Source organism: Diabrotica virgifera, chromosome 6, assembly GCF_917563875.1.
Source record: "Diabrotica virgifera virgifera chromosome 6, PGI_DIABVI_V3a".
NCBI classification, from domain to species: domain Eukaryota; kingdom Metazoa; phylum Arthropoda; class Insecta; order Coleoptera; family Chrysomelidae; genus Diabrotica; species Diabrotica virgifera.
Window position 1 is genome coordinate 243428763 of NC_065448.1, and position 25983 is coordinate 243454745.

At 32.6% G+C, this 25983-nt stretch overlaps 1 protein-coding gene across 3 annotated transcripts in view; it reads left to right on the forward strand.

The window, feature by feature from the left end:
- LOC114336520 (ADAMTS-like protein 1) overlaps positions 1 to 25983 on the forward strand; it is a 1384970-nt gene that overhangs the window by 599853 nt on the left and 759134 nt on the right. For all 3 annotated transcript variants that reach the window (XM_050655007.1, XM_050655009.1, XM_050655008.1), the window contains one exon: positions 884 to 988. In XM_050655007.1, coding sequence (XP_050510964.1) covers positions 959 to 988 — 30 coding nt within the window. In that variant the 5' untranslated portion in view covers positions 884 to 958. The remainder of the gene's footprint in view (positions 1 to 883; positions 989 to 25983) is intronic.

Sequence of the window (25983 nt, forward strand, 5' to 3'; positions counted from 1 at the left end):
TTAATTATTTAATTCAGAAATTTAAGGAAAACGTTGAGAACGTTTCTGGAAAAATTGGACATTTAATAAACACAAAATGTATTGAAGTTTTACAGAAAAATAGTGATTTAAATTTATTACAGAAAGCAAACCAAATTCTTTGGTTAATATCAATTTAAATGCGGAGATTGTTAATGTTTTAAAATTTGCACCAATCACAAATTAGTTGATGTTGAATGAAGCTTTTCAACATACAAATTACTACTAACGGATAGACGACATAATTTTACTATTGAAAATATTAAAAAACATTTGATTGTGAATTGTTTTTACAAAAAGGAATAAAATGTAGAAAGGTAAGTAATGGTAATAGGTACTAGAGTTGGTATATAGGTAATAGGATTGGTATATTTAGGTTAATTTTTTCAACATAATATATGTAGATACTTACCGTTTTTTAATAAAGCTTTTATACATTTTTTTGTATATTTTCTTGTTACTTTTTAAATGTTTTTCAAATATTTGACATATTTGGAACATATTTTAAACTTATAGGGAATATTTTCAACATATTTTACTCATATTTCAGACATACATATGCACATATTTCAGTCAATACATGAACATATAATCCGGTCTTTAATAATAACCCACATTCATTTAAGAGGATTTGGCCAATATAACCAAACAGCAAAAGTGCCCGAATAATGCATTCTACCAGTTTTGGTATATTAAGTGCATTTAACCCTAAATTATGATGTATATAGATAATTTTAGTAATTTAGCATTCTATTTTTCTGCATATCCTCGTTAACGTACTAAAATGGTATTTACTAAAATTACATACAGTGAGATTAAATCTAGTAATATTGGCAAAGAACTGAACTGAATATTTTTGTTGCAGGTGGTTTTAATGGCAGCTACAAATAAAGATGGCACATTTTCTTTAAACATTAAAGAAAACTAAATATCGCTCAACATGAGGAGTATTCCATTAGTAGTTATTTTGGTAAGTGATATTTTTTTAATATTATAATATATTTAAATGACTAAAGCACTTATTTGTTACATTAGTAAATTGTTTCAAACAATGACTGAAAGGATAGTGTTAGTAAAATTTTTATGTGGCAGTGAAATGCTGAATATGGATGATCATTAATTTATATATTTTATATCTTGTGTACCAACATAAACAGACAATGGGACCAATTCAGTGAAATAAAACAACACATAGGAAAAACGAGATCAGCGTTCATAATAATGAATTCTCTTTTCCGAAGTCACGATTTACCACTTGGTACCAAAATCTCTATTATCAGATGCTATGTTGTATTTTCTACATAATTATAAGGAGTAGAGGCCTGGACACATTCCGAAGCTTCTTTTTAGAAAACTCGAGGCATTCGACATGTGGTGTTACAGAAGCATTTTAAGAATATCGTGGATGGATCGTGTGACTAATGTTGAGGTCCTACGTAGGTTGGGCAAGAAATGCAGGATTATTAACACCATCAAAAAGCGCAAACTTGAATAGCATGGCCATGTTATGAGAAATAAACAGAGATATGGCTTGCTGCAACTCACTCTTCAGGACAAGGTAATTGGAAAGAGAGGACCAGGGAGAAGAAGAATATATTGGCTTCAAAACCTGAGAAAGTGGTTAAATAGATCGAAAACTGGACTATTCCGAAAAGCAGCAAGCAAAGTTAGGGTAGTCAGGCTAATTGCCAACATCCGCAACGGATAGGCACCTCAAAAAGAAGAAGAAGAGGAAGAAGAAGAAGAAGAAGAAGAAGAAGAAGAAGAAGAATAAGAAGAAGTATCTTGTGTGAATATAACAACGGGGTTAGGTATCAACATATCAACATTGATGCAGAATGAGTTGTCCTGTGAGGGGTCTTTAAAATCTGACAAGAAGAATCTACGCAGAATCTTTTTATATCCTTAAAACCGACTTTCTATGTTACGTGCCATAGTTATTGTAGCATAATTCTGGCTTGTCGCATATCGAATATGATTTCCAGATTTCATCCAGCGATGTCAATACCTTTTGAGTCCCACTGTAATCATTTAAAAGCTTGCTCCATGACTGTTACCAATAGTATCTCCCTGTCGCACCCCTCCCTGTCGCACTCCTCCCTGTCACAAAGTATCTTCCTGTAGCAACCATCTGCCAATTTTTATCTTCTGTCATGCAATGAAGGTTATAATAATGTGTGAAAGGGCCTTCGTCATCTATTAAGCTAATTGGAGTCTTCGAACTGAACCTCATGGCAGGATCTTATTTAACTTAACTTTATTCAATTATTACATCTCTTCCAGTTATACTTTGCAGGAGCCAACGTACTCAGAGGGCATAAATCAGCATTTAGTGTAGAATAAGTATGCGGTAATAATTAGGAGTATGATAATAGCGGCATGGACAATACGTAAAGTAATTGTTTGCTATTTGTCTCATCGATTTAGTTAGTTCAATGTAAACCATGACCTGAGTCGCAAAAACCGCTGCATCAACAAGATTAGTAATATTTACAAACATTACACATGCTATTTTTAGTGCTATTATCTACACATGCTTTTATTTAATTAAACAGTTCTTAAATATAATACTTAATTAATTTAACCTTTAACTACAGGCGCTGGCGTACTTTGTACGCCAGATATAAGAATTCTACTGGAAATATATTTAAAAATTTAATTTTTGACCTTGCTTATCTCTCTAACCTATAACTGGAATGTGCTTTACAATTTGGTTTTATTTTCGTTATAATCGGCGTTCTGGAAAGATCGTAATTTACATTTTATTATTTGTTGTTTCCGGTGGTGGACAATATACCCCAGAATTATATTACTATAAGTCGTAATATAAGTACATATTTTAATTGTTTTTTAGTCATTATGGCACAAAATATATTTATCTTTATAAACAATACTTTTTCTCCTGTAAAAAATCACATTTAAGAAAATTTTTTATTAGTAATTTTATTTATCATGGAATCCAGTTATTCCATGATTCCAGTTATAAATCCCAATTGGCTTACTGAAAAGGAACTCCAAGTATTCACTGATGCCGAATAAGGTTTATAACAAACAACTAAGTGTATTTTTTCAAAAAAATTAATCAAATCCGCTGTTTTTAAGTGTATTTTCTTGTGGCGTACAAAGTACGCCACGCGTGTAGTTATCTTATAACTTGATGCGCGGGTAGTTAAAGGTTAATTGAGGTAATACCACAAGGTTTACAGTTTTGTCGCATTTTCGTATATATTTCGAAGAATATTCGGCCTCCTGTGGTCTATTCTGAATTCTGCGTCCTGCAAAGCACTTAAATAATTATGGCCCAAACGGGGATTTTTGCAGTAACTCAAGCGCCTCAGATTATCATATGGGGAGAACTCTGGTACCCTGTAGGTGTACCTCTACCATATATTGGCTCTAAACACAGGGGAGTTCGTTAAGGAGGGGCCGAAAAAAATCTATCCTTAGAAAAACCCGAAATTGTCAGATTAAGATAAGGTAAGTTAAGTACATGCAAAACAGTGTATATTTCAAAAATCTGACGATTTGTACGGGGCGAAAGGAAATGGATGAGTCACAAAATTTCACAAGAAAAAAGCGAATATTTCGCGAAATGAACGATAGATCTAAAAACTAAAAAATACTTGCTCAATATTTGTCAAAAATCTATCGAAGGATACCAAACACGACTGGCCACGGAGAGGGGTGGGGGTAAATTTAAAATTTTAAATACGAATCCCGCGATATTTCACGAAATGAACATCAGATCGAAAAACTGAAAAACGCACTTATTCAATATGTTTGAAAAATCTATCGACTGGCACCAAATACGACCCCCACGGATGTGAGGTGGGGAGTTACTTTAAAATTTTAAATAAGAGCCCTCATTTTTTATTGCAGATTGGGATTCCTTACGTAAAAATTAGTCACTTTTATTTGAAACATTTTTTCGAATTATGGATAGATGGCGCTATAATCGGAAAAAACGATTGTTGGAAATGGAAAATTAAATTAAAAATGGAAAGTCCCCAATAAAATGGAAAACTTTACTTAACTTTTTTTTGGTTTTAGAACCTACTCTTCACAACCCAATAGGTCCCCAAAACGCTCGAATGACTGCACATTTAGCATACTTTCCTCCCCTACCATAACTTGATTAAACGATTTATTATTGAAATATTTATATCCCTAAAAAGGTGTCAAATACATATCTTATTCATATCGGCGTAAAATATTACCACTTGTAGGCTCACATAAGTGATTACTTTTAATAACACCGTTCTTATTAAACTCATATGCCGATTTACCCCCGGATTTTGGATAAACCCCCGAAAAATTTGCGATGCGGTCGTGGTGGTGTCACTGAGTGACAAATTTAATTAAACTTGGTAAGATTAATGAATTCAGAAAAATGTGTTATATAGGTCGCCCAAAGTGTTGACAATGCTGCTGAAAATTAATTAAGGTATGCGTTTATATTTCAGTTATTTGAAAAATACGATTCTGAGTTTAGTACGAAATAAAAAAGGCGAGCGGATAAATTGCATATTTTGGCGTTGTTACACATGTTGTAAACATATATTTAATGTGTTCAATAAACAGTTTTTCCTCTTTTAATGTAAAAGTATCAACTGGACTTCTTCTTCATGTACCTTGTCCCTTCAGAACGTCGGTTACCATCATAGATATCTTAATTTTGTTCACTGCCACCCTAAATAGAATTCTTGCATCAATCCCATAATAATCTCGCAATTTCTTCAACCATGAAGTCCTTCTTCGTCCTGAACTGCATTTGCCTTCCATTTTTTCTTGCAGAATATTTTGTAGAAACCTATATTTAGACCTCTGATTCCATGTCCGAAATAAACCAGCTTTTTCTTCTTGTTGCTTTTTAAAATTTCAGTCGTCATGCTGAGACGTTCAAGTATTGTGAAAGTACGAATATTCCCCAGCTAAGAAACTTATACAATTCTTCTATAGCACCACATTTCGAAAGCCTTAATGTGATTTAGATAAATTTTATACTCAGTCCAAGACTCGACACCATAAAGTAAGACCGAAAACACTTAGCGGCAAAGTAGGCGGATCCTCAATGCCAATTTTAGGTCTCTGTTACATAACACCTTGGACATCCCTCTAAAAGAGGTTCTGGCCTGCTCTATTATGGATCTAGTTTCACTGTGACTCTCTGCGATATAATTTAATTGATATCCAAGGTTAACAATTTGATCAATTTGCTTAAGTTTGGTACTATTTACATATTTTGATGGTTTTATACTCTGTTGTTTACTTATTACGGGTATTTTGATTTTTCTTATGTTCAGATCCAGACCTGTTTCCTTGCAGCCCTTAACGACACTATCAGGTAATGTTTGTAGATTTTCTTGAGTAGAAGCTAGGGATAATGTGTCGTCCGCATATCGCAAATTATTTATGACTTGACTGTTTACAAGTATTCTTCTTGTTTTTCAAAATTAGGGATTCACCCTATAATTTCCGTAGTTGTTTACTGTATGACTTTTTCTTTTGCCCTCTAATTTGTCCAATTTTGAACATAGGCTACCTCCAGTTTTCTCCATTCGCTTCTGTTTAGTGCTTTCTGTTTCCAGTGCGTTCCTCATATCTTTCTAATGTCATCTCATCTGGGGTCGTCTTCCTGCTCTTTTTTCTGTCCATGGTCTCCATTGTTGTATCGTGGTATTCCACCTATTGTCCGTTTGTCTGACGTCATGACCTGCGAAGCTTCATTTTAGCCTGGCTATAAATATGTTGTCTTACGTCCTTGACTTTTGTTTTATTTCTAACCCACTTGTTTTGCTTTTTGTCTGTTAATTTTGCTCGTAACATTGCTCTCTTTATGGTCTTTTGTGTCTTTATTATTTTATCCATCCATGTTTGTTTTGGTCCAGGTCAGGTTTGGTCAAGGTTTGGTTTACTGTATGACTTAGCAGAATGCATATGTAGCGATGAGGGAAAACTTCACTACAACATAGGCAAATGTTTCGTAGTAGAGGATCTTTTTCCTGCACTTCACTTTTCGAATATTTTTCCCGGTGGTGTGGTTTGAAAATATCTCTAATATCATCTACGATGTTCACAAAAAGATATGAACATCACTGCAATAATAGATTCCGCATGGCATACCCTACTTATTAGGGTGGTGCGAAAAAAGTCAAGTTGATAATTCCGTGTCGCTATAGTACGGAAAAGTTGCGATTGGTAATTATAAGAAAAACAAAACAAAATTATTCAAATCAGACTTTATCTTCCGGTCCCGCAACGGACCTAAAAATTATTAGGTCTGGATCCCGCGTATGAAAAAAAAGTTGATTAATAGCAAGCTAAAAATTTGTTAATAGCTTAAGGGTGTCTAGTCGGACAAACTTTGATATATGGGAACACTGGAACAGGGGAAGTTTTAATTGTGGAACAGGTTAAAAATTTGGAACGGTCAGACTACGAAAACGGCACATGTATTTTGTCCGACAGAACAGACTTAAACTCTCCGAACAGAGATTAAACTCTCATGCAAAAATCAGACTGCTATTTATCACCAAATGGGCGTTTTAATGAGTGGAACATGTAGAATATGTCAAATGACAGGAATTATGACAGGTGATCAATAGCAGTCTGATTTTTGCATGAGAGTTTAATCTCTGTTCGGAGAGTTTAAGTCTGTTCTGTCGGACAAAATAAATGTGCCGTTTTCGTGGTCTGACCGTTCCAAATTTTTAACCTGTTCCACAATTAAAACTGCCCCTGTTACAGTGTTCCCATATATCAAAGTTTATCCGACTAGACACCCTTAAGCTATTAACAAATTTTCAGCTTGCTATTAATCAACTTTTTTTTTCATACGCGGGATCCAGACCTATATGAAAAAAATGAAATTTTACTTTTTTTCAAAAATTGTTTACCTTCCGTGTACATTCTATTTATCGCTATAGTAAAATTTATTTACAGTTTGCATGGTTGAGTAATAAAAAAAATAGTTTTGTGCATTTAGCGAATATCTCCCGATCCCGCAAGGTCAATCAAAATCTATAAAAATTTGAAATTTTTGATGATTTTGATAAATTAAAAAATATTTAGTTATCTCATTTCCCTGTTACAACATGAAGTTCTTCGCTTGTTTAGATATTGTATGACAATATTTAAACAACCCAGAACTCAAAACGAAGGGGTGGTTGCACTTCTAGCTCCACACGCACCCCCTTCTCTCCAAAGAACCAATGACTGTGTGTTTTTTACATTATTTGCATATATACATTTCTTTTTCATCTATTTGTGTCCAGCTTTTAAACGCCAACTTTGTATTGTGATTTTTTGGTAAAATCTGGAAGCACGAGCCTTGATTTACGTGTTGCCCTGAATGAATCCATCTCTTAAGTGGGGCCCGCATACATTAGCATTAGACGATGCTTCCGTGGTCAACTTTAGGCACCGCTCGTCAGCTTGCCTGTAGCAGGGATAGTTTTGTACATTCCAGTCTGGCATGTCACCCGATGTAACGCAAGAAAGTACATCTTTATCTTTATTTGAAACTCTTCAAGAAAGTTGTGAAAAAGATAGTTTTACAACATTCCAGTCTATTATTTTAGTTTAGCCCTGCGCTTCAAAATTTTAAGTTGTAGGGTAAAAGCAAACACAATTAGAGAGCTAGGGCTAAGGAGAGTGTTAAAAGCCGGACAGACTTAAGCTAATGGAAAAAGTATTAGAAATTTCATCCCTTTAAATTTTCAAGCACAGGACTACATTGAAATAATAGACTGGAATGTTACAAATCTTCTCCACTAGTTCTTTGAAGAGTTGCAAATGAAGATATAAGTTTCTGCATTGCATTAGGCGACATGCCAGACAGGAATGTACAAAACGATCCCTGCCTGCCACACGCAAGCTGTCGAACGGTGCGTAAAGTTGGTCACGGAAGCATCGTATAATCTTTAATGTTAGCGAGCCCCAATAGAGAGATGGATTCATTTAAGACAATACTTAAATCAAGGCCCATGCTGCCAGATTTTACCAAGAAATCACAATACAAAGTTGGCGTTTAAAAGCTGGACACAAATAGATGAAAAAGAAAATTTACATATGCAAATAATGTTAAAAGCACACCTTCATTGGTTACTTTGGAGAAAACGGTACGTGTATGGGGCTAGAAGTGCAACCACCCCCTCGTTTTGAGTTCTCGGTTGTTCAAATATTGTCATACAATATCTTAACAAGCGAAGAACTTCACATTGTAACAGGAAAATGAGATAACTAAATATTTTTTAATTTATCACAATCATCAAAAATTTCAAATTTTTATAGTAGATTTTGATTGACGTTGCGGGATCGGAAGATATTCGTTAAATGCGCAAAACTATTTTTTTATCACTCAATCATGCAAACTGTAAATAAATTTTACTATAACGATAACTAAAACGTACACGGAGGATCAATAAAAATATTTGAAGAAAAGGTAAAATTTCATTTTTTTTTTTATAATATTTAGGTCCGTTGCGGGATCGGAAGATAAAGTCCGATTTGAATAATTCTTTTTTCTTATTTTTCTTGTAATTACCAATCGCAACTTTTCCGAACTATAACGACGCGGAATTATCAACTTGACATTTTTCGCACCACCCTACTACTTATCCTCATTACTTGAGACCTTCAGGACGTGATAAGGCTCTAAATATTGTTAGCTTGCTGTCTCCATTGTGCCAGATGGACAGATTAATGTAGGGATTGTCCCACCACAGTCTGCCCATATTAGAAATTGTCCTCTTGGTCTTCGATTAGCAATCTATACTTTGCAGAATGCAAAGTACATATTGCCAGGATGATGGCCAAAATCCGACACTTATAAGCGCTACAAAAAGAACAAGTTTGTGTAGCAATATATTTACTCATACGAGTATTTCAAAATTATAGGTTAATATTGTAATAGTATTTCACATTTATTAAGTATGTTATAAGATTTTAAATGAGTTGTGACGTGATGCATTGTCTCATTAAAGAAAACAAGTTGACTGTCACCTGTGGAGGGATCGTACCAAGTTCGAAATTTAACGCTCATACTAAAGTTATTCTATAAATTTTCCTGTCTGAGCCTGTTTCGGAGCCATTTTAAGACGGAATTGCAAAAATCTATTGCAATCAAATCGCAAAAATCAATATTTTTGGCTCGTACAATTGTTTTTAGATATTTTGGACCATTCTGGACAAAAAAGGTTTCTTATAATTTTTCCCTGAAGTTGATCTTTTTCGAGTTGTAAGCAATTTAAAATTTGAAAAACGCGAAAATGACCCTTTTTAAGACTTAATAACTCGGTTAAACATAATTGTTATGAAAGTTAGAAAGTGACTAAATCAAAATTTAAAGTCTCCGCTACATGATCCTGTACAAATCTGTGTTATAAATTTATTACTAAGCTGTTATATTTAATTAATAGCAATGGGCGGTTAGATCGTATTGACGCGGCTGTAAATGTGAGTGCAAGTAAGATGCACAATTGGACTGCCGGAATGACATCTCTCTCGCACTCATTTTACGGCCGCCTAACACGTGCATGGCGCTCATTACTATTACTTAAAAATAACAGCTTTGTAATAAAATAATGACAAAAATCTCTTCAGGATCTTGTAGGGGTGTCACTTTCTCACTTTCATAATATTAATTTTTAACCGAGTTATTAAGCCTTGAAAATCGCCATTTTTCGTTTTTTTCAATTTGTAAATGGGGTGTATTATGGGTAATCCTCTAAGCCCATTACTATCAGATATATTTATGAACCAACTTGAAACAACAATTTCAAAACACCCCTTATTTAAACAGTTCTTATATTGGTGGAGATACGTGGATGACATACTAGTCTGCTTTACAGGAACTAACAGACAACTTGACCAATTTCTATCATACATTAATTCACTTCATAGTAATATTGAGTTCACAATAGAAACAAAACACAATAATTCCATAAACTTTCTAGATGTAACGATTACCAGACTACACAACAAACATGAGTTCTCCGTATATCATAAACCTACCGATACTGACACAACTATACACAATTCATCATCCCATCCTACACAACACAAATTAGCAGCCTACCATAGCATGATACATAGACTGACAGAAATTCCTATGACAAAAAATAACTTCGAGACAGAACTAAATATCATTAGACAAATAGCAGTAAACAATGGCTATAACGAACAAACAGTTAACAACATTTTAAACCAAAAACTCCATAAGAAAGCCTTGAAATTAGTGTATCCACCACCACAGAAAGAACCCAGTACCTTCTGCTCTCTCACATATACTGGCAAAATAACAACAAAAATAGCCAGATACATAAAAAAGAAAGGAATAACACCAGTTTTCAGAACTAACAACAACTTAAGCAAACATATTAAAAACAATAAAAGCCGAAAGAGAAATCAACTACAGAGTGGTGTGTACAAACTAACTTGTGGTGACTGTCCGAAAACTTACATCGGTCAAACTGGCAGAACTTTTGACAAACGGATAGCAGAACACAAAAGGGCTTTCAACAATAGAAAAACAGACACTTCTACATACGCACTTCACCTTCTAGATCATAATCATTATTTCAATGAAGAGTTTCAAATTCTACATATTCAAAATAAAGGCCTTAAGCTATCACTTTTAGAATCAATGGAAATTAATAAATTGAAATATACAGATATAATTCTGAATGACCAATTCGAGACAAACAGCTCCCCACTCCTCAACCTCTTCAGTTAAAGACGTAAAAAGGCAAACACATTGTAAAATATATCACTTGAGAAAGGCACTTTGCCGAAACAGCTGTAGTAATAACATAGTTGTAATAAATTTTGTGGAAGTATAGAAAAACAAACGTTTTTCAGTGTCTTATTGTGAGATAAAATGAACTTCCATCAAGTAACGGTCGAATCCATCAATTATAATTTGTAAATTGCTTATAACTCGAAAACGATCAAATTTAGAGAAAAATTATAAGACAACTTTTTTATCCAAAATACAAAAAAAAATTGTCCGGGCCAAAAATAGTGATTTTTGCAATTTGATTAAAAAAAATGTTAAAAAAATTTGGACCACTTTTCACGTGGGCGACTTCTTGAACCTTATTCTGGGATGCCTCACGAATGTGATTATGCAAAAAAATCTTCTGGGAATATTTTTCCCAACGAACCCGCCGTTTTCGCCTTGTCTGAAATATTATGTAAATGAGTTGTTTATTTAATGTTAGATAAATAAATAAAAAGAATCCCAAGCAAACAGATTATATATAATTTGAATAAACTTCGAGTAACCCTTTTCTAGTGTCGTATAATGAAGGAAAAGATTTTGATTTTTAGAAGACCGTTCTTCTTTACACTGCTTGCGTTTCGTATCTATCTGTCTAACACATCAATATGGCCGGTATAGATTTTCATCGATTTTAGGGGCAGACTGGAATATAGGCTATGCATTTTTTATGAGAACTGTAAATGGAATTGAGAGTTCTGTATTGAAAATATGCCAGCACACAAACCGGTCGTTCTTTAAATTTAGATTACTTTTTTCGAACGGAACTTTAAAACCAAAACACTATTAAATTGGGATTTTTGCGCATTACCCAAACTGACTGTTTCTAATAGTGAAATAAAATTTTAATTACAATATGAAATACAGGGTGTCCCGAAAAGATTGGTCATAAATTATTCCACACATTCTGGGGTCAAAAATAGTTCGATTGAACCTAACTTACCTTAGTACAAATCTGCTCATAAAAAAGTTACAGCCCTTTGAAGTTACAATATGAAAATCGATTTTTTTCAATATATGGAAAACTATTAAAGATTTTTTATTGAAAATGGACACGTATCAGTTTTGTGGCAGGAGCATCTTAAGACAAATTTAGAGTGAAGTTTCTACACCCCATAAAAATTTTATAAGGGTTTTGTTCCCTTAAACCCTCCCAAACTTTTGTGTACGTTCCAATTAGTTTATTATTGTGGTACCATTAGTTAAACACAACGTTTTTAAAACTTTTTTGCCTCTTAGTATTTTTTCGATAAGCTAGTTTTTATCGAGATGCGGCTTCTTTTTTAATATATTTACATAAAAATGTTATGGCGGTTTTGTTCCTTTAAACCCTCCAAATGTTTGTGTACGTTCCAATTAAACTATTATTATTGTGGTACCATTAGTTAAACACAGTGTTTTTAAAACTTTTTTGCGTCTTAGTCTCTTTTGGACAAGTCACCTTTTATCGAGATGTGGCTTCTTTTTCAAAATATACCTAAAAATGTAAATTATAAAATAAGTTTTCAGATTATTAACCTCTATAATCATACTTAACCATAGGTATGTATAGTCCGTAAGCTATACCTTTTCCCATGCGGTACGATTCATTTTCAATCAAATTAAGTCAAAACAGAAAGTGAAACGTACGCCGATGTGTGTAGTATATAGTATACAGTATACAAAATGTATATACACATCGACGTTCGTTTCAATTTATGTTTTGACTTAATTTGATTGAAAATGAATCGTACCGCATGGGAAAAGTTATAGCGGACGGATTTTATACAAAATATGTGGTGGATTCGACAAATATTCAAAATATTATGTCGATAAACACTCGCTTATCGAAAAAGTACTGAGAGGCAAAAAAGTTTTAAAAACATTGTGTTTAACTAATGGTGCCACAATAATAATTTAATTGGAACGTTCACAAAAGTTTGGGGGGTTTAAAGGGACAAAACCCCCATAAAATTTTTATGGGGTGCACAAATTTCACTTTAATTTTTTTTAATATGTTGCTGCCATAAGAATGCCCATGTTCATTTTCCAATAAAAAAGAGTTTTCGATATATGAAAAAAAAACGATTTTCATTTTGTAACTTCAAAGGGCTGTAACTTTTTTGTGTGCACTAGTGAGGTTTAGTCAACCTATTTTTGACTCCAGAAACTGTGGTATATTTTAAGGCCAATCTTTTCGGGACACCCCGTATAATGCCTATTCTGCGAACTATAACTGCTCTCTTTAAATAAAACGTAGAAAACAGGATAACAGGAAGACATCTATTTTCAGGACTCCGTTCTAGGGGAAAATTGGTTGGGATGTACTAATACTCTGAATCCAACACATGCCAGTCATTCATAGGAATATGTTAAACTGGTACGGTTTTTGGAAAATTTCTTTCCTCAGAACAAAAAAAAAGTCTAAGAATGTGTGACTTTTGTTCGTGATTCACTGTTCAGGTCAAAGCCTCTTTAAGTTTTCCTATTGAGATTAAAAAGATCGGTTGCACACACACACACTATGCATACAATCCCAGCCTAGGAGGACTTTGACATTAGATTCAATCACGAAAACGCCTTATTAATAATAATATGCGTTTATTCAAATCAATAGTTATTACAATAATTTACAATTTCAGTTTACTTACAATAAAATAAACGTAAAGAAAGTCTTAAAAGCATAAACATGCTTGTTGACTTAATCTGTCTAATATTGACAGGTATATTTTTATTGTTTTTTTTTTACAAATCAATATTTTATTTTTAGTTTCTAATCTAATGTCTATGTTTTTTTTGTATTTAGTACCTATAATTTAAATTTATTAAATTGTTACACAATTCCCTTTTTTCTTTTACCCAAGACCCAAGCAGTAACTAATTTTTTATACAAATAAAAATTTTTGTTATTTTTAAAATTTATGGGCAATTGATTGTATGTGTATTCTTGGAGCAAAATATGTAATTGACCGTTGCGTAATTGTTTTTAAAGTGTGAAGACATTCGACATTCAATTTTCTATTTGTTTCATAATTTGACACTTTTACTTTAAGAGGAATTTTATCTTTATGAATATTTTTAAGGAGCTCTAAGCAGTACAATTATTGCTGAACATCAAGAACCTGAGTTTCATGAAATAGTTGGTCTGAGGGATATGTTTTTCGTTTTCCGTATATTAGTTTAAGAAATCTTTTCTGAGTATTTTGAAGGGTCATAAGATGGCAATCAGCTGCTCCACCCCATCCTAAAATCCCATATAATTTTTACAAATTACAAATTACAAATTACAAATGACAATCGATGAAAAGCCCTATAGGGCTTTTCATCGATTGTCATTTTTTTCGAGCTTCTGTCATATGCTGTATAATCTGTGTATAATATTAATATACACAGAATATACGACATATGACAGAAGTTCGAAACAAATGACTGTGAATAAAAAACCCTATACCCATGAACGATCATATCTATCACATATTTTGTATTTGCTGTTTTTTTTTTCTATAAATAACAAACGAGAGAGATATATTATTATTAATTATCTTAATAATATATGATCGATATGATCGTTCATGGGTATAGGGCTTTTCATCGATTGTCATTTGTTTCGAGCTTCTGTTATGTGTCACATAATATTAATATATCTGCGGCATACGTTATTGGTATATACAATAATACAAACCAAAGACGTATGACGTAGATATATTAATATTATGTGACACATGACAGAAGCTCGAAACAAATGACAATCGATGAAAAGCCATATAGGGCTTTTCATCGATTGTTATTTTTTTCGAGCTTCTGTCATATGTTGTATAATCTGTGTATAATATTAATATACACAGAATACACGACATATGACAGAAGTTCGAAACAAATGACTGTGAATAAAAAACCCTATACCCATGAACGATCATATCTATCACATATTTTGTATTTGCTGTTTTTTTTTTCTATAAATAACAAACGAGAGAGATATATTATTATTAATTATCTTAATAATATATGATCGATATGATCGTTCATGGGTATAGGGCTTTTCATCGATTGTCATTTGTTTCGAGCTTCTGTCATGTGTCACATAATATTAATATATCTCCGTCATACGTCTTTGGTTTGTATCATTGGTATATACCAATAACATATGACGTAGATATAGTAATATTATGTGACACATGACAGAAGCTCGAAACAAATTACTGTGAATGAAAAGCCCTATTCTTTCATTTTTCCGACTGTACGTGATAGATACATAATGGAATATTATATAAAGCGTCAATAAGAATTTATTTCATCAATGACGTATCATGACGTCACTTTTACTCCCTAGGGAGGAAAAGTACCACTTTGCTCCCTACAATCAGGTCCGGAAAAGTATACTTTCGGTAGAGGTAGGGGGAAATAGTATATTGTGCAACAAGTGCAGAAAGATACTAATTTCTCACGAGTTTGAAAAGTTGCGGTACGAGCGCAAGCGAGTGCCGCAATTCAAACGAGTGAGAAATTATCTTTCTGCACGTGTTTCACACTATACTTTTTCTACAAGCACAGTTTTTCCTAAAAATAAAAATCACAATTTCCAAACGTCGATTAATTATAATAAGTACCTATGTGATAAATTTTAAACTGGATTTAATTAATACCTACTAATCAATTTAAATTCCTTATACCTAAATAAATTGCACAGAAATCAGTTAAAAAATTAATTCACTGCCTTAATTTGTTTAAATTTAAACAATTATTACACATTATTGACATTACATTTATATTTATGCAGTCACGGATTTACACAAAACCTACTTCATTCGACGTCTCTTGCACAGGTTGCTAAATCCTTATTGGTTATTTGATAAAAATAAAATGTTTAATAAGAATAAAATTGTAAAATAAAACAGTTGTAACATCCATAATTTAGTTTCTATGCTATAGTTAAATATAATAATTGTCTTATAGGTTATATATTTGTCTAAAGTTTAACCACGGATGTAAACAGAATATAACGTTACTCAGAATGCGGTAGTCCACGGATGTAAACAGAATATAACGTTACTCAGAATGAGGTGGTCAACTGTGCAGAAAAGAACTTTGCGGCACAGAAACGTCACTTTGCGGCACAGAAACGTCACTTTTCTGCACACTAATGTCAAATATCTTATACTGTGAGAAAATATCAAGTTTGCTAACATAAAACCGTGCAGAAAAGTGCACTTTGAATAGTGGTTGTAGAAAATAGTTATTTTCCTAACTAGTGCGGAAAGTCATACCTTTCCGCACGCGATTGCAGTTTGCCGAACGACGCGAAGCGGAGTTTGGCAAGCGGTCGAGTGCGGAAAAGAGACTTTCCGTAAGAGTTAGAAACAATATTTTTTCTACGAGCGTTTAATAAATGACCAAGTCTTAATCAATTAATTGAGTTAATATGAAAATAAACAAATTATTTCTTTGACAAGGTTGTCAAAACCAAACTTTCAATATAATCGGTTATTATGACGACGATCTAGGTTTCCATGATGACGATTCAAAAACCACTGTTGTCTACCGATTTGACTTTCGAATATTTGTCAAAATAATTTTATTTCATCGAATTGTCGTGTTAATTTCATTAAAACATGAACACAATAAGATATATTTGAAATAGATTAGTAAATATTATCTAATAATATTATAGTCGAAGAGCTAGTGAACCCTCCGACTAACGATCTTCCTGTAAGGCTAGAAATTTGTATAGTGATAATTCATAGCACACCAAGGCTAAAAACCATGACCTGGTAGGCTTCAGCCCTGCACGTGTATCTACCAGGTGAATCGAAAAGTGCATAGTTTAGGGGTAAAATAAACTTTCTCCTGTAAGATTTAAATTTAAGTATGTGTTTGAGTTAGTCATTTAGAAGAAATGTGTACAATGGCAGGCGATTCTGAACAGCATAAGACCTTGCCTGGCGAGGGGAAAAATTAGGGTTTTTTCATAAAATTATTTTTTTGCATCGAAAAAAGTTGTTTAAGGTTTTTTGAATCATTCCAAACAGAAAAGGTCTTTAGTGGCTTTTCTCTTAGGTTAATAGTTTTTGACATATTATAAGCGATTAAAAAGTTTAAAAATTGCGATATCGGCCATATTTAACCCTGAATCGGACATTTAACTGAAAATTTCAATGTTGCCAAGGTAGGTAGATATTCTTTAAACATCGGTTGATGAAATCCCGAAGAGTTTTTGCAACACAATATTGAAAACCCCTTTGTTCTTTTATTGCTAATCAAGCGGGAGCGACACTGTAGTATAAGTGGGGACGTTTGAGTTTGCATAAATTCATTATCTCGAGAATGGGCAAATTTGAAGAGATATGCTCAGACGGGTCGATTTCTATTTTTAAATTAGGACTTTTTGGCATATATATAATACTAGTGACGTCATCCGTCTGGGCATGATGAAGTAATCGATGATTTTTTTGAATGGGTGTAGGGCTCGTGTGATAGCTCATTTGAAAGGTTATTTAATTCTCTTATTTAAGGTTATTTAAGTCTTTAAGGTGTGCAGAAAAAAATTTTATTAAATTAATTTACACAAAAGAAAAAAATGTTTGCACACCCTGTATAAGTAATCATATTTACGTCTATATTACTCGCCTTTTCCTGAATTCTAGCATTCAGTGCTCTTTTTGGTTATCCTCTCCCATTCTTATCACATGTCCGGTCCATTGAAATCTTTGTATTCTAATGAAGTCTGACAGGGGTGCTTCCTTATAAAGTTGATAATAATAATAATAATAATATTTACTTATCATTATGCTCTCATATACATATAACAATGCTATAATAGAATAATTCAATGCTAACATAATTACAAATTAATTTTAAGTTAAATATTTTCACAAATAATAAATAAATCAAAAGAAGAAATTCCCTGAAGAACCAGAGGTTGTACTCAGGGATTACATTATTCAAATATTAAACATTAACAATAAAATACGCATAACAAATATTAAAAATTAACAATGCATAACGCATAACAACTCAAAACGCATAACAAATGTATTATATATTAGTAGTTATATTATAATTTTAATTAAAGGTCGCATTAAAAAATTCAGTTCGTGTTCTTAATAAATTTTTAAAAAATGGATTTAATCATGTTGAATAAGTTTATTTTTCTCAAATATATTTTAAAAATTTCGTGTAAATAATTAAATATTTTAGGAATAAAGTATTATGTGAAATTATGTTTACCAATTGATTTAAAATTACTAATAATTTGACATAGTCATGAAGTTTTCTTCTAGTGTCGTAATAATTATGATATAGGTATCGATTTCAATATTTGTTTATTTTTGTATGTATGCAAAATTATGTTTAATAAATAATATAACTGTCTAATTTTAAAAACACCTGCTTGCTAATAAAGAAGTGCTGATGAATATAAGCGAGTTTTTTTAACATTATTTTTAAAAATCTCCTTTAAAGTATTTCGAGTTTAATCAAATGTGAGGAATATGTTCCACCCCATGCTATAATGGCATATTTAAGACGTGATTCTATCAAGGAATAGTATACCATCTTTAAGTAAGATAAATCAAGAATGTTGCTGAGATATCTAAATCTGTATAGTATCATTCTTAGTTTTGCATACCATATCAATATGTATATCCCATTTCAAGTGACAATCTATATAAACGCCTAAATATTTTATGTATTCTTTCCTATTTATTTCAATGTCCGTATTATAGTTTAGATTTAATTCCATGAATTCGGATAAATTATTTTTATATATTGAAAATGGTATAAAGTAAGTTTTATCTGGATGAACTGTCAGTAGTTTCCTACTTAGCCAATCTAGAACCTTTACAGTTTCTGTTTCTGCCAAAGTTTTAAGTTCACTCCAAGAATTACTAGTGTAAAGTATAACTGTGTCGTCAGCAAAACAAATAATCTTTCCATTTATTTTCATTGCCTCTAGATCATTTATATATATTGAAAACAATAAAGGACCTAAAATAGTACCTTGAGGCACACCATACTCAATGCTTCTTTCAGTACAATCTTTGTTATTATTTTTGAAAATTTGCAATCTATTTTTTAAATAACTTTGAAATAGCAAATATGGTATGCCTCTTATTCCAAGATATTCCAAAGCACCTAACAACTTCTGATGACTAACAGTGTCAAATGCTTTCGCTAAATCTAAAAATATTGCCAAAGTATGTAGGAGAGCCACTGTCCAGCATCTTATATAAATAATCAGTAGCAGATGTTATAGCATCTGAAGTGGAATATCCCTTCGTAAAACCAAATTGGTTTGTAAAAAGCAGGTTAAACATTTTAAGATATTGATTTACTCGTTCGGCTAATGCCTTTTCAAAGATTTTTGCAAGGCTGGTAATAAGTGATATTGGACGATAATTCTGCACTAATTTTTTATCACCTTTTTTAAATATAGAGGTATAATTACAGCTTTTTTAAAATTGTCAGGACATGTACCTTGTTCAAATATTATATTTATTAAATTTGTTATTGGATCAACAATAAAGTTCGTTGTTGTATCGACTTCTGAAGATTCCGTTTTCCCTCAAGGACCAAGGCTACTCAACGCTAAAAATAAAAATAATAAAAATAATATTAAAATGTTACATATCATACTTATTCGTGTTCTTCTTCTCCTTTTGGTGCCTATTCGTTTCGAATATTGGCGATCATTCTGGCTACAATTATTTTATTGACTGATGCTTTAAATAGGTTAGTTGTTAAATTGCGAAAAACCATTTCCTCAGATTCTTTAACCATGATATTCTTCTTCTCCCAATTCCTCGCTTTCCGAATACTTTACCTCGAAGGATTACCTTCAGTAATCTGTATTTAGTGCCGTTTCTCATTATGTGTCCGAGGTATTCTAACTTTCTTCTTTTAATCATATACATCATCTCTCCTTCTTTCTCCTTTCCTCGCAGTACGGTCTCGTTGGTTATCTTGTTCGTCCATAATATCCTTAGAATTCGCCTGGATAGCCACATCTCGAAGGCTTCAAGTTTGCATGTTCTGGGGAGATAATCTCGAAGTAATGACTGTCGACGGATTTAAAATGAAATAACCATGAAAATCCAGTAGGCGAGATCCAACCTGGACTCAAGGTTCGAGACCTAGAAAATCCCCGAGTAACAAAATATTGATATTTTCCGAGTTGCAAATATTTTCATTTTCTATGCGCTTCGAAAGTGCATGTTCCTTATGCACAAAATGCAATTTTCATTTGACCACCATGAATTTTGTTCACAAATTTTCCTGACACTTTTCCGAATCGAATGCAAAAGTTGCATAGCGATTCATCTTGCTGCGGAAAATTGGTGGGTTTAGTGCTTCATTGCCTAGCCTAATTATATTTAATTTATCTCTTTCACATATACAAACCACTTCACCAACAATAAAATAACAATGGCTGTCCATTTTGTGCGTATAATTTATTCATACAACTGTCTGTTCGGTTTATGCTCCGAATACATTAACGATTAATTTTCGTCGTTTTTTGCTAGTATAAAGTCATTTAAATATTGATTTGTGACATACAATCATCTGGTATTATTACCTGTATCAAACTGATTTATAATGTCTGTGGTCAGGTGGAAGAGGATCATAATTAAAGGTTAACATTTTATTTAAATTTTGCCGGTACCAATAAACCAGTGCCGTTCTTTTATTATTTCATTCATTCAAAGCATTACAATCCCTAGGGGTTATAGCTAAATAATATATTCTTTCACGGTTTTTGCTGTAAATTTTAAAGAACCTCTTGGATTGACATGAAATTTGGCGTACGCATAGCTAACATGTCAAAGAAAAAAAGTCATATGGTAACGATGTGTGCTTTTACCTTGGCAGTGAGTTTCACCCCATCTCGGGGGTGAAAAATATATGTCCAAGATAAGTTCCGAAATGGATAAACTGGCTAATTTTGAGCAACTTTTGTTCTATAGAGTTTTTTCACCAAATCAATACATTTCGAGTCATTTTCAAGTGAATATGTTCATTTTTGAACAAAATAACCACGTATTTAGACGGTTTTTCGCAAATAACTCAAAACGTAAGCATTTTGTCGAAAAAATATTTTTAGCAAAACTATAGCCTATACAAAAGTGAAAAAAAAAAACGGTGTATATATTAGGACTCTATACCTAGCCAAAGCAGAGTTATAGCTGATGAAAAATAGGTTCATATTCGAGAAATTATAAATAGAATAATTCAATGTGAAATATCCAAATAATGAAGCATTCTTGGGGAAAAAACATTTTAACTTTTTTAAAGTGTAAAAAAATCTTTATTTTTGTTTTTATAAAAAAAATTTCAAGCATCAAATGTAAGCAAGTTACGCTCAAAATACGGTTAATCCCTTTTATTTTGGCAAAAAAAAAAATCAGGAAGATCACCCCCCAATTAGTAACTTAAATGAAATTAATCGTTACCGCTTCACAGTTTACTTTATTTATGTTATGTTTATATGATCTGTAAATTTCATCGATTCAAAGTGCTTATTTTTGAAAAAATTTGGTTTTAAAATAAAATTTTTAAAAATTTTAATTATGAAGAATCTTTTTTCAAAATAACTTAAAAATTGTTACCAAAAGAGATACCAAAAATCTTAAACAATAAAAAAGTCAGCTTTACTTTTCTGAATTTTTTGTATTCTTCTGTGTTTCTCTTAGACAAAAATTGGTTGAGATTCGTTGTTTCTAAATTTGCATACACTCATGATAAGTGAGTCGCTCAAGCCCTTTTAACTACAACTCTTTTAAAAATAAGCACTTTGAACCTATGAAACTTACAGATCATATGATCAATACATACGCGAGTAAAAAACTTGTGAAGTGGTAACAATTATTAAGTTCATTTAAAATAATAATTATAGTGTTTATTGCCCAACAGAATCCATTTACAGGACAAAATATTACACAAAAAAAAATTAAATGAAATATTAGTAATCCATAAGTACCAATAACACATCAAAAATTTTACAAAACTAAATTTTGACGTAAAGAAATAAATTATTAATCACCTAGGTAGATCTTGGCCATAGAAATAACTTGCTTTAAACTGCAGTTAAATATATCGCAGTAAATACTTAAGGCATTATAATAGCTCCACATGACGAATAGAGGAGAATTCAACATAAGGTTAGTTCTAGCTTGTGTATTTCTGAATGTAATCGAATTTCTTACTGGATAAGACGGAACGTTAAAATTTATTTGTCGAAGGATATCAGGGCTGTCAATGATACTACGTCCAAGCAGCTACATAACTCATTATTTAGAAAGCAATTATGTCACTAAAGTGACATAATTTAGAAAGCAATACTCGTGGTGAATTATAACGAACGCCTTTGAAAAATCAGTATAGACGACATCAACTTGACTTCTATTATCTAGGGTTTCTAATGCTAATTAGAGGGTGATTTTCTCGATTTCTTACCAAAAAGGGACCAACTTTATTTTGAGCGTAACTTGTTTACTTCTGATGCTAAAAAAAAATTTTTTTTAAAGACAAAAATAAGCATTTTTTAAACACTTTAAAACAGTTAAAATGAGTTTTCCCCAAATAAGTGCTTCATTTTTTGGTTATGGCACGTTAAAATATTCGATTTGGAATTTGACGAATATGAACCTATTTTTCATTAGCTATAACTCTGTTTCTACTAGGTATAGTGACCTAATATTATATACACCATGTTTTTCACTCTTTTACGTGCTATATTTTTATTAAGAATTTTTTTGACCAAATACTTATAGTCCTGTCGCCAGGGGGGGTACAACGGCCTCCTGTATTCAGATGGACTTACCCAAGATTTTTTTATGTATTTTGACCTGTAGAACACGAATTTTTTGGGTAACAGTTGATCCGGATGTCGATAAGATTGTTATAAACCAAGAAGTTGAGGAATCACATAACAGCTATTTCTCGCAAAACAAAACATTTTTTTTTGTATTATTTGGGCCATTCTAACCAAAAAATGTTCCTACAAATTTTTTCGTAGGATGCATAGTTTTCGAGATAAACGCGGTTGAACTTTCAAAAAATCGAAAAATTGCAATTTTTGAACCCGAATAACTTTTGATTAAAAAATAAAATAGCAATTCTGCTTACCGCATAGTTCAAGTCAAATTATACCGGTTTGAATTATTTGTATTGCTAAAAAATTATTATTTTATTGTCCAACAAAGCTATAAACACCTAGTGCTTGATTGATGTTTTCAATGATTTCTCATTTAAAATCGAACGAGTAGGTAGAGAAGGTAAAAGTGCAAGCGGGGCTATTTCTACGTAGCATTCATTAAAACGCATATATTAAGCACGGGAAACACTATGTGTTTATAGCTTTTTTTAACAATCAAAAAATAAATTTTTGGCAATGCAAATATTCAAAACAGATATAATTTGACTCAAACTTTTAAAGGCGGTAAGCAGAATTGCTATTTTATTTTTTATGCAAAGGTTATTCGGGTTCAAAAAATGCAATTTTTTGATTTTTTGAAAGTTCAACCGCGTTTATCTCGAAAACTATGCATCCTACGAAAAAACTTGTAGGAACATTTTTTGGTTAGAATGACCCAAAAAATACAAAAAAATGTTTTGTTTTGAGAGAAATCGCTGTTATGTAATTCCTCAAGTTCTTTGTTTATAACAATCTTATCGACATCCGGATCAACTGTTACCCAAAAAATTTGTGTTCTACGGGCCAAAATACATAAAAAAAACTTGGGTAAGTCCATCTGAATTAAGAAGGCCGTTGTACCCCCCCTGGCGACAGGACTATTACTTTTTGAGTTATTTACGAAAAACCGTCTGAAAACGTAGTTATTTTGTAGAAAAATTAACATATTCACTCGCAAATAACTCAAAAAGTATTAACTTGGTGAAAAAACTTTATAGAACCGAATTTGCTTAAAATTAGTCATTTTATCTATTTCCGGAATTATTTCGAACATATATTTTTCAAAAAGTTTAAGTTTTCACTCTAATGGCATATAAAACAACATAATGTTATTCTACATCCCACCAGAATGAAAACAATAAGCATCCGTATGGCTTGCAAATTGTAGAAGCCTCGGAGGTGTAGCCAGAGAAGGTTCCCATTGTTTTCATTCTGGTGGGATGTAGAATAGCATTATGTTGTTTTATATTCCATTAGAGTGAAAACTTAGACTTTTTGGGTAGCAGTTGCCGCTAGGGCATCTATGCCATTTCGTTCGTTGCAATCCGGGACTGCACGCTGGGGTTTGTTTTGGTTGGATCAGGGAGAGCAGCATATGTGCCTCCTGATGAGAGACTAATAAGTTTCGAAACCGGTAGAGGTGCTTGCAGCACTCTCTGATTGGACTAGAATATATTTCGGCTGTATTTTCGTTTTGCAACGAAATTGAAAATGGTTTTTCATTTTTGATTTACATTTACTATGTGTGGAGTATGAAAGGAACCATTCTCGTTGGAACTTTACCGCGCTGAGCAGATGGGACGTGAATTGTAAATTGTAGAATTCCCTCATCTTCCTTAGTCTCAGCATCCGTATGGCTTGCAAATTGTAGAAGCCTCGGAGGTGTAACCAGAGAAGGTTCCCATTGTTTTCATTCTGGTGGGATGTAGAATAGCATTATGTTGTTTTATATGCCATTAGAGTGAAAACTTATACTTTTTGGTAGCAGTTGCCACTAGGGCGTCTATGCCATTTCGTTCGTTGCAATCCGGGACTGCACGCTGGGGTTTGTTTTGGTTGGATCAGGGAGAGCAGCATATGTGCCTCCTGATGAGAGACTAATAAGTTTCGAAACCGGTAGAGGTGCTTGCCGCACTCTCTGATTGGATTAGAATATGTTTCGGCTGTATTTTCGTTTTGCAACGAAATTGAAAATGGTTATTCATTTTTTATATATTTTTCAACTTCAAAAGGGGGTGCAACTCGCCCCTAGGGCAAAAGCACACATTGGCACAATATATGACTTTTTTCTTTGACTTGTTAGCTATGCCTATGCCAAATTTCATGTCAATTCAATAGGTTCTTTAAAAGAGGACTAAAAGTCATAGCGTTCAAAATCCTATTCTTGGTTGAAGTGGATTACTCCTCTATGTCATTTATAGCTTTCTGTTGTCTTTGCTGCTGTCGTGACTCTTTTTCATTTCTTTCTGTCCTTGCACTGAACTTCCCAGTCTTTAACATTCATTGTCTTTATATCTTCTACATCATCCAGCCATCTTCTTCCAAGCCTTCCTCTACAATTTTAGGCCATAGGGTTGTCCAGTTAATTATGTAGTCCTATATTTCGACTACTTGTATGTTGTACAAGAAGACATTTGATGTATCTAACTATATTTCCTCCCTTTAATTCTTCTTCAATTTCATTTTGCTCATTCAAGCATTTTCAATCCTTCTTCTTTCCCTGTTACATTGTGGCCCAGCAAAGTTCTCATTATTTCTCTTTTAAAATTTAAGGTTATATTCCTCTTTCTTGTTAATCGTGGTTGCTTTCATCCCATAAGTAACAATAGGTCTTATTAAGGTCTTATATAGGTTCATCTTTGTTCTCTTACTTAGAGTCATGATTCTCAGCAGATTTCTATTCATTCCATAATGTTTTTGCCTTTCAAAATTCTTTCCTCTGTTCTCTTTTCTCCGGTTTTCTTTATTATTACTTCCAATAGCTAAAGGTGTATACAGTTTCAAATATATCGTTCTGTGTTATTAGATATTTCTGAATTGCTGCGTTGTCCTTCCCTATCGTCATGTATTTTGTTTTGTGCTGGTTTATCTCTAGCCTTAGTCTTCTCTTTTCTCCCTTATCTAATTTTTTAATTCTTTTATAATTATTGTCATCTTAAACTTTGCTATGAGATCATTTTCATATATTTTATTTTGTAAAGTTGATCTGTAATAAGGTTTGTGCTTGCGAAGTTTGTCCTCCTTATTATTGTCTCTACGTCTTTTTTCCCGTTCCACCTTGTTTCACTTTGTTTACTTTGATCTCCTTAGAAGTTGTTCCGTTGACACTGATCTTTGCTCTGGGGTTCATTAGGCTCACTGTTAGCAAATCTTATGTCTTAATTTTTCTGGGATTCCAAGATGCTCTACCCCTTCCATCATTTTCATCCGATTAATTTTATGAAAAGCGCCTTTGAAATCTACGAATATGCATTTCTCTATTCGACTCTATTGTATTCTCTCAATTTTTGAATTATTT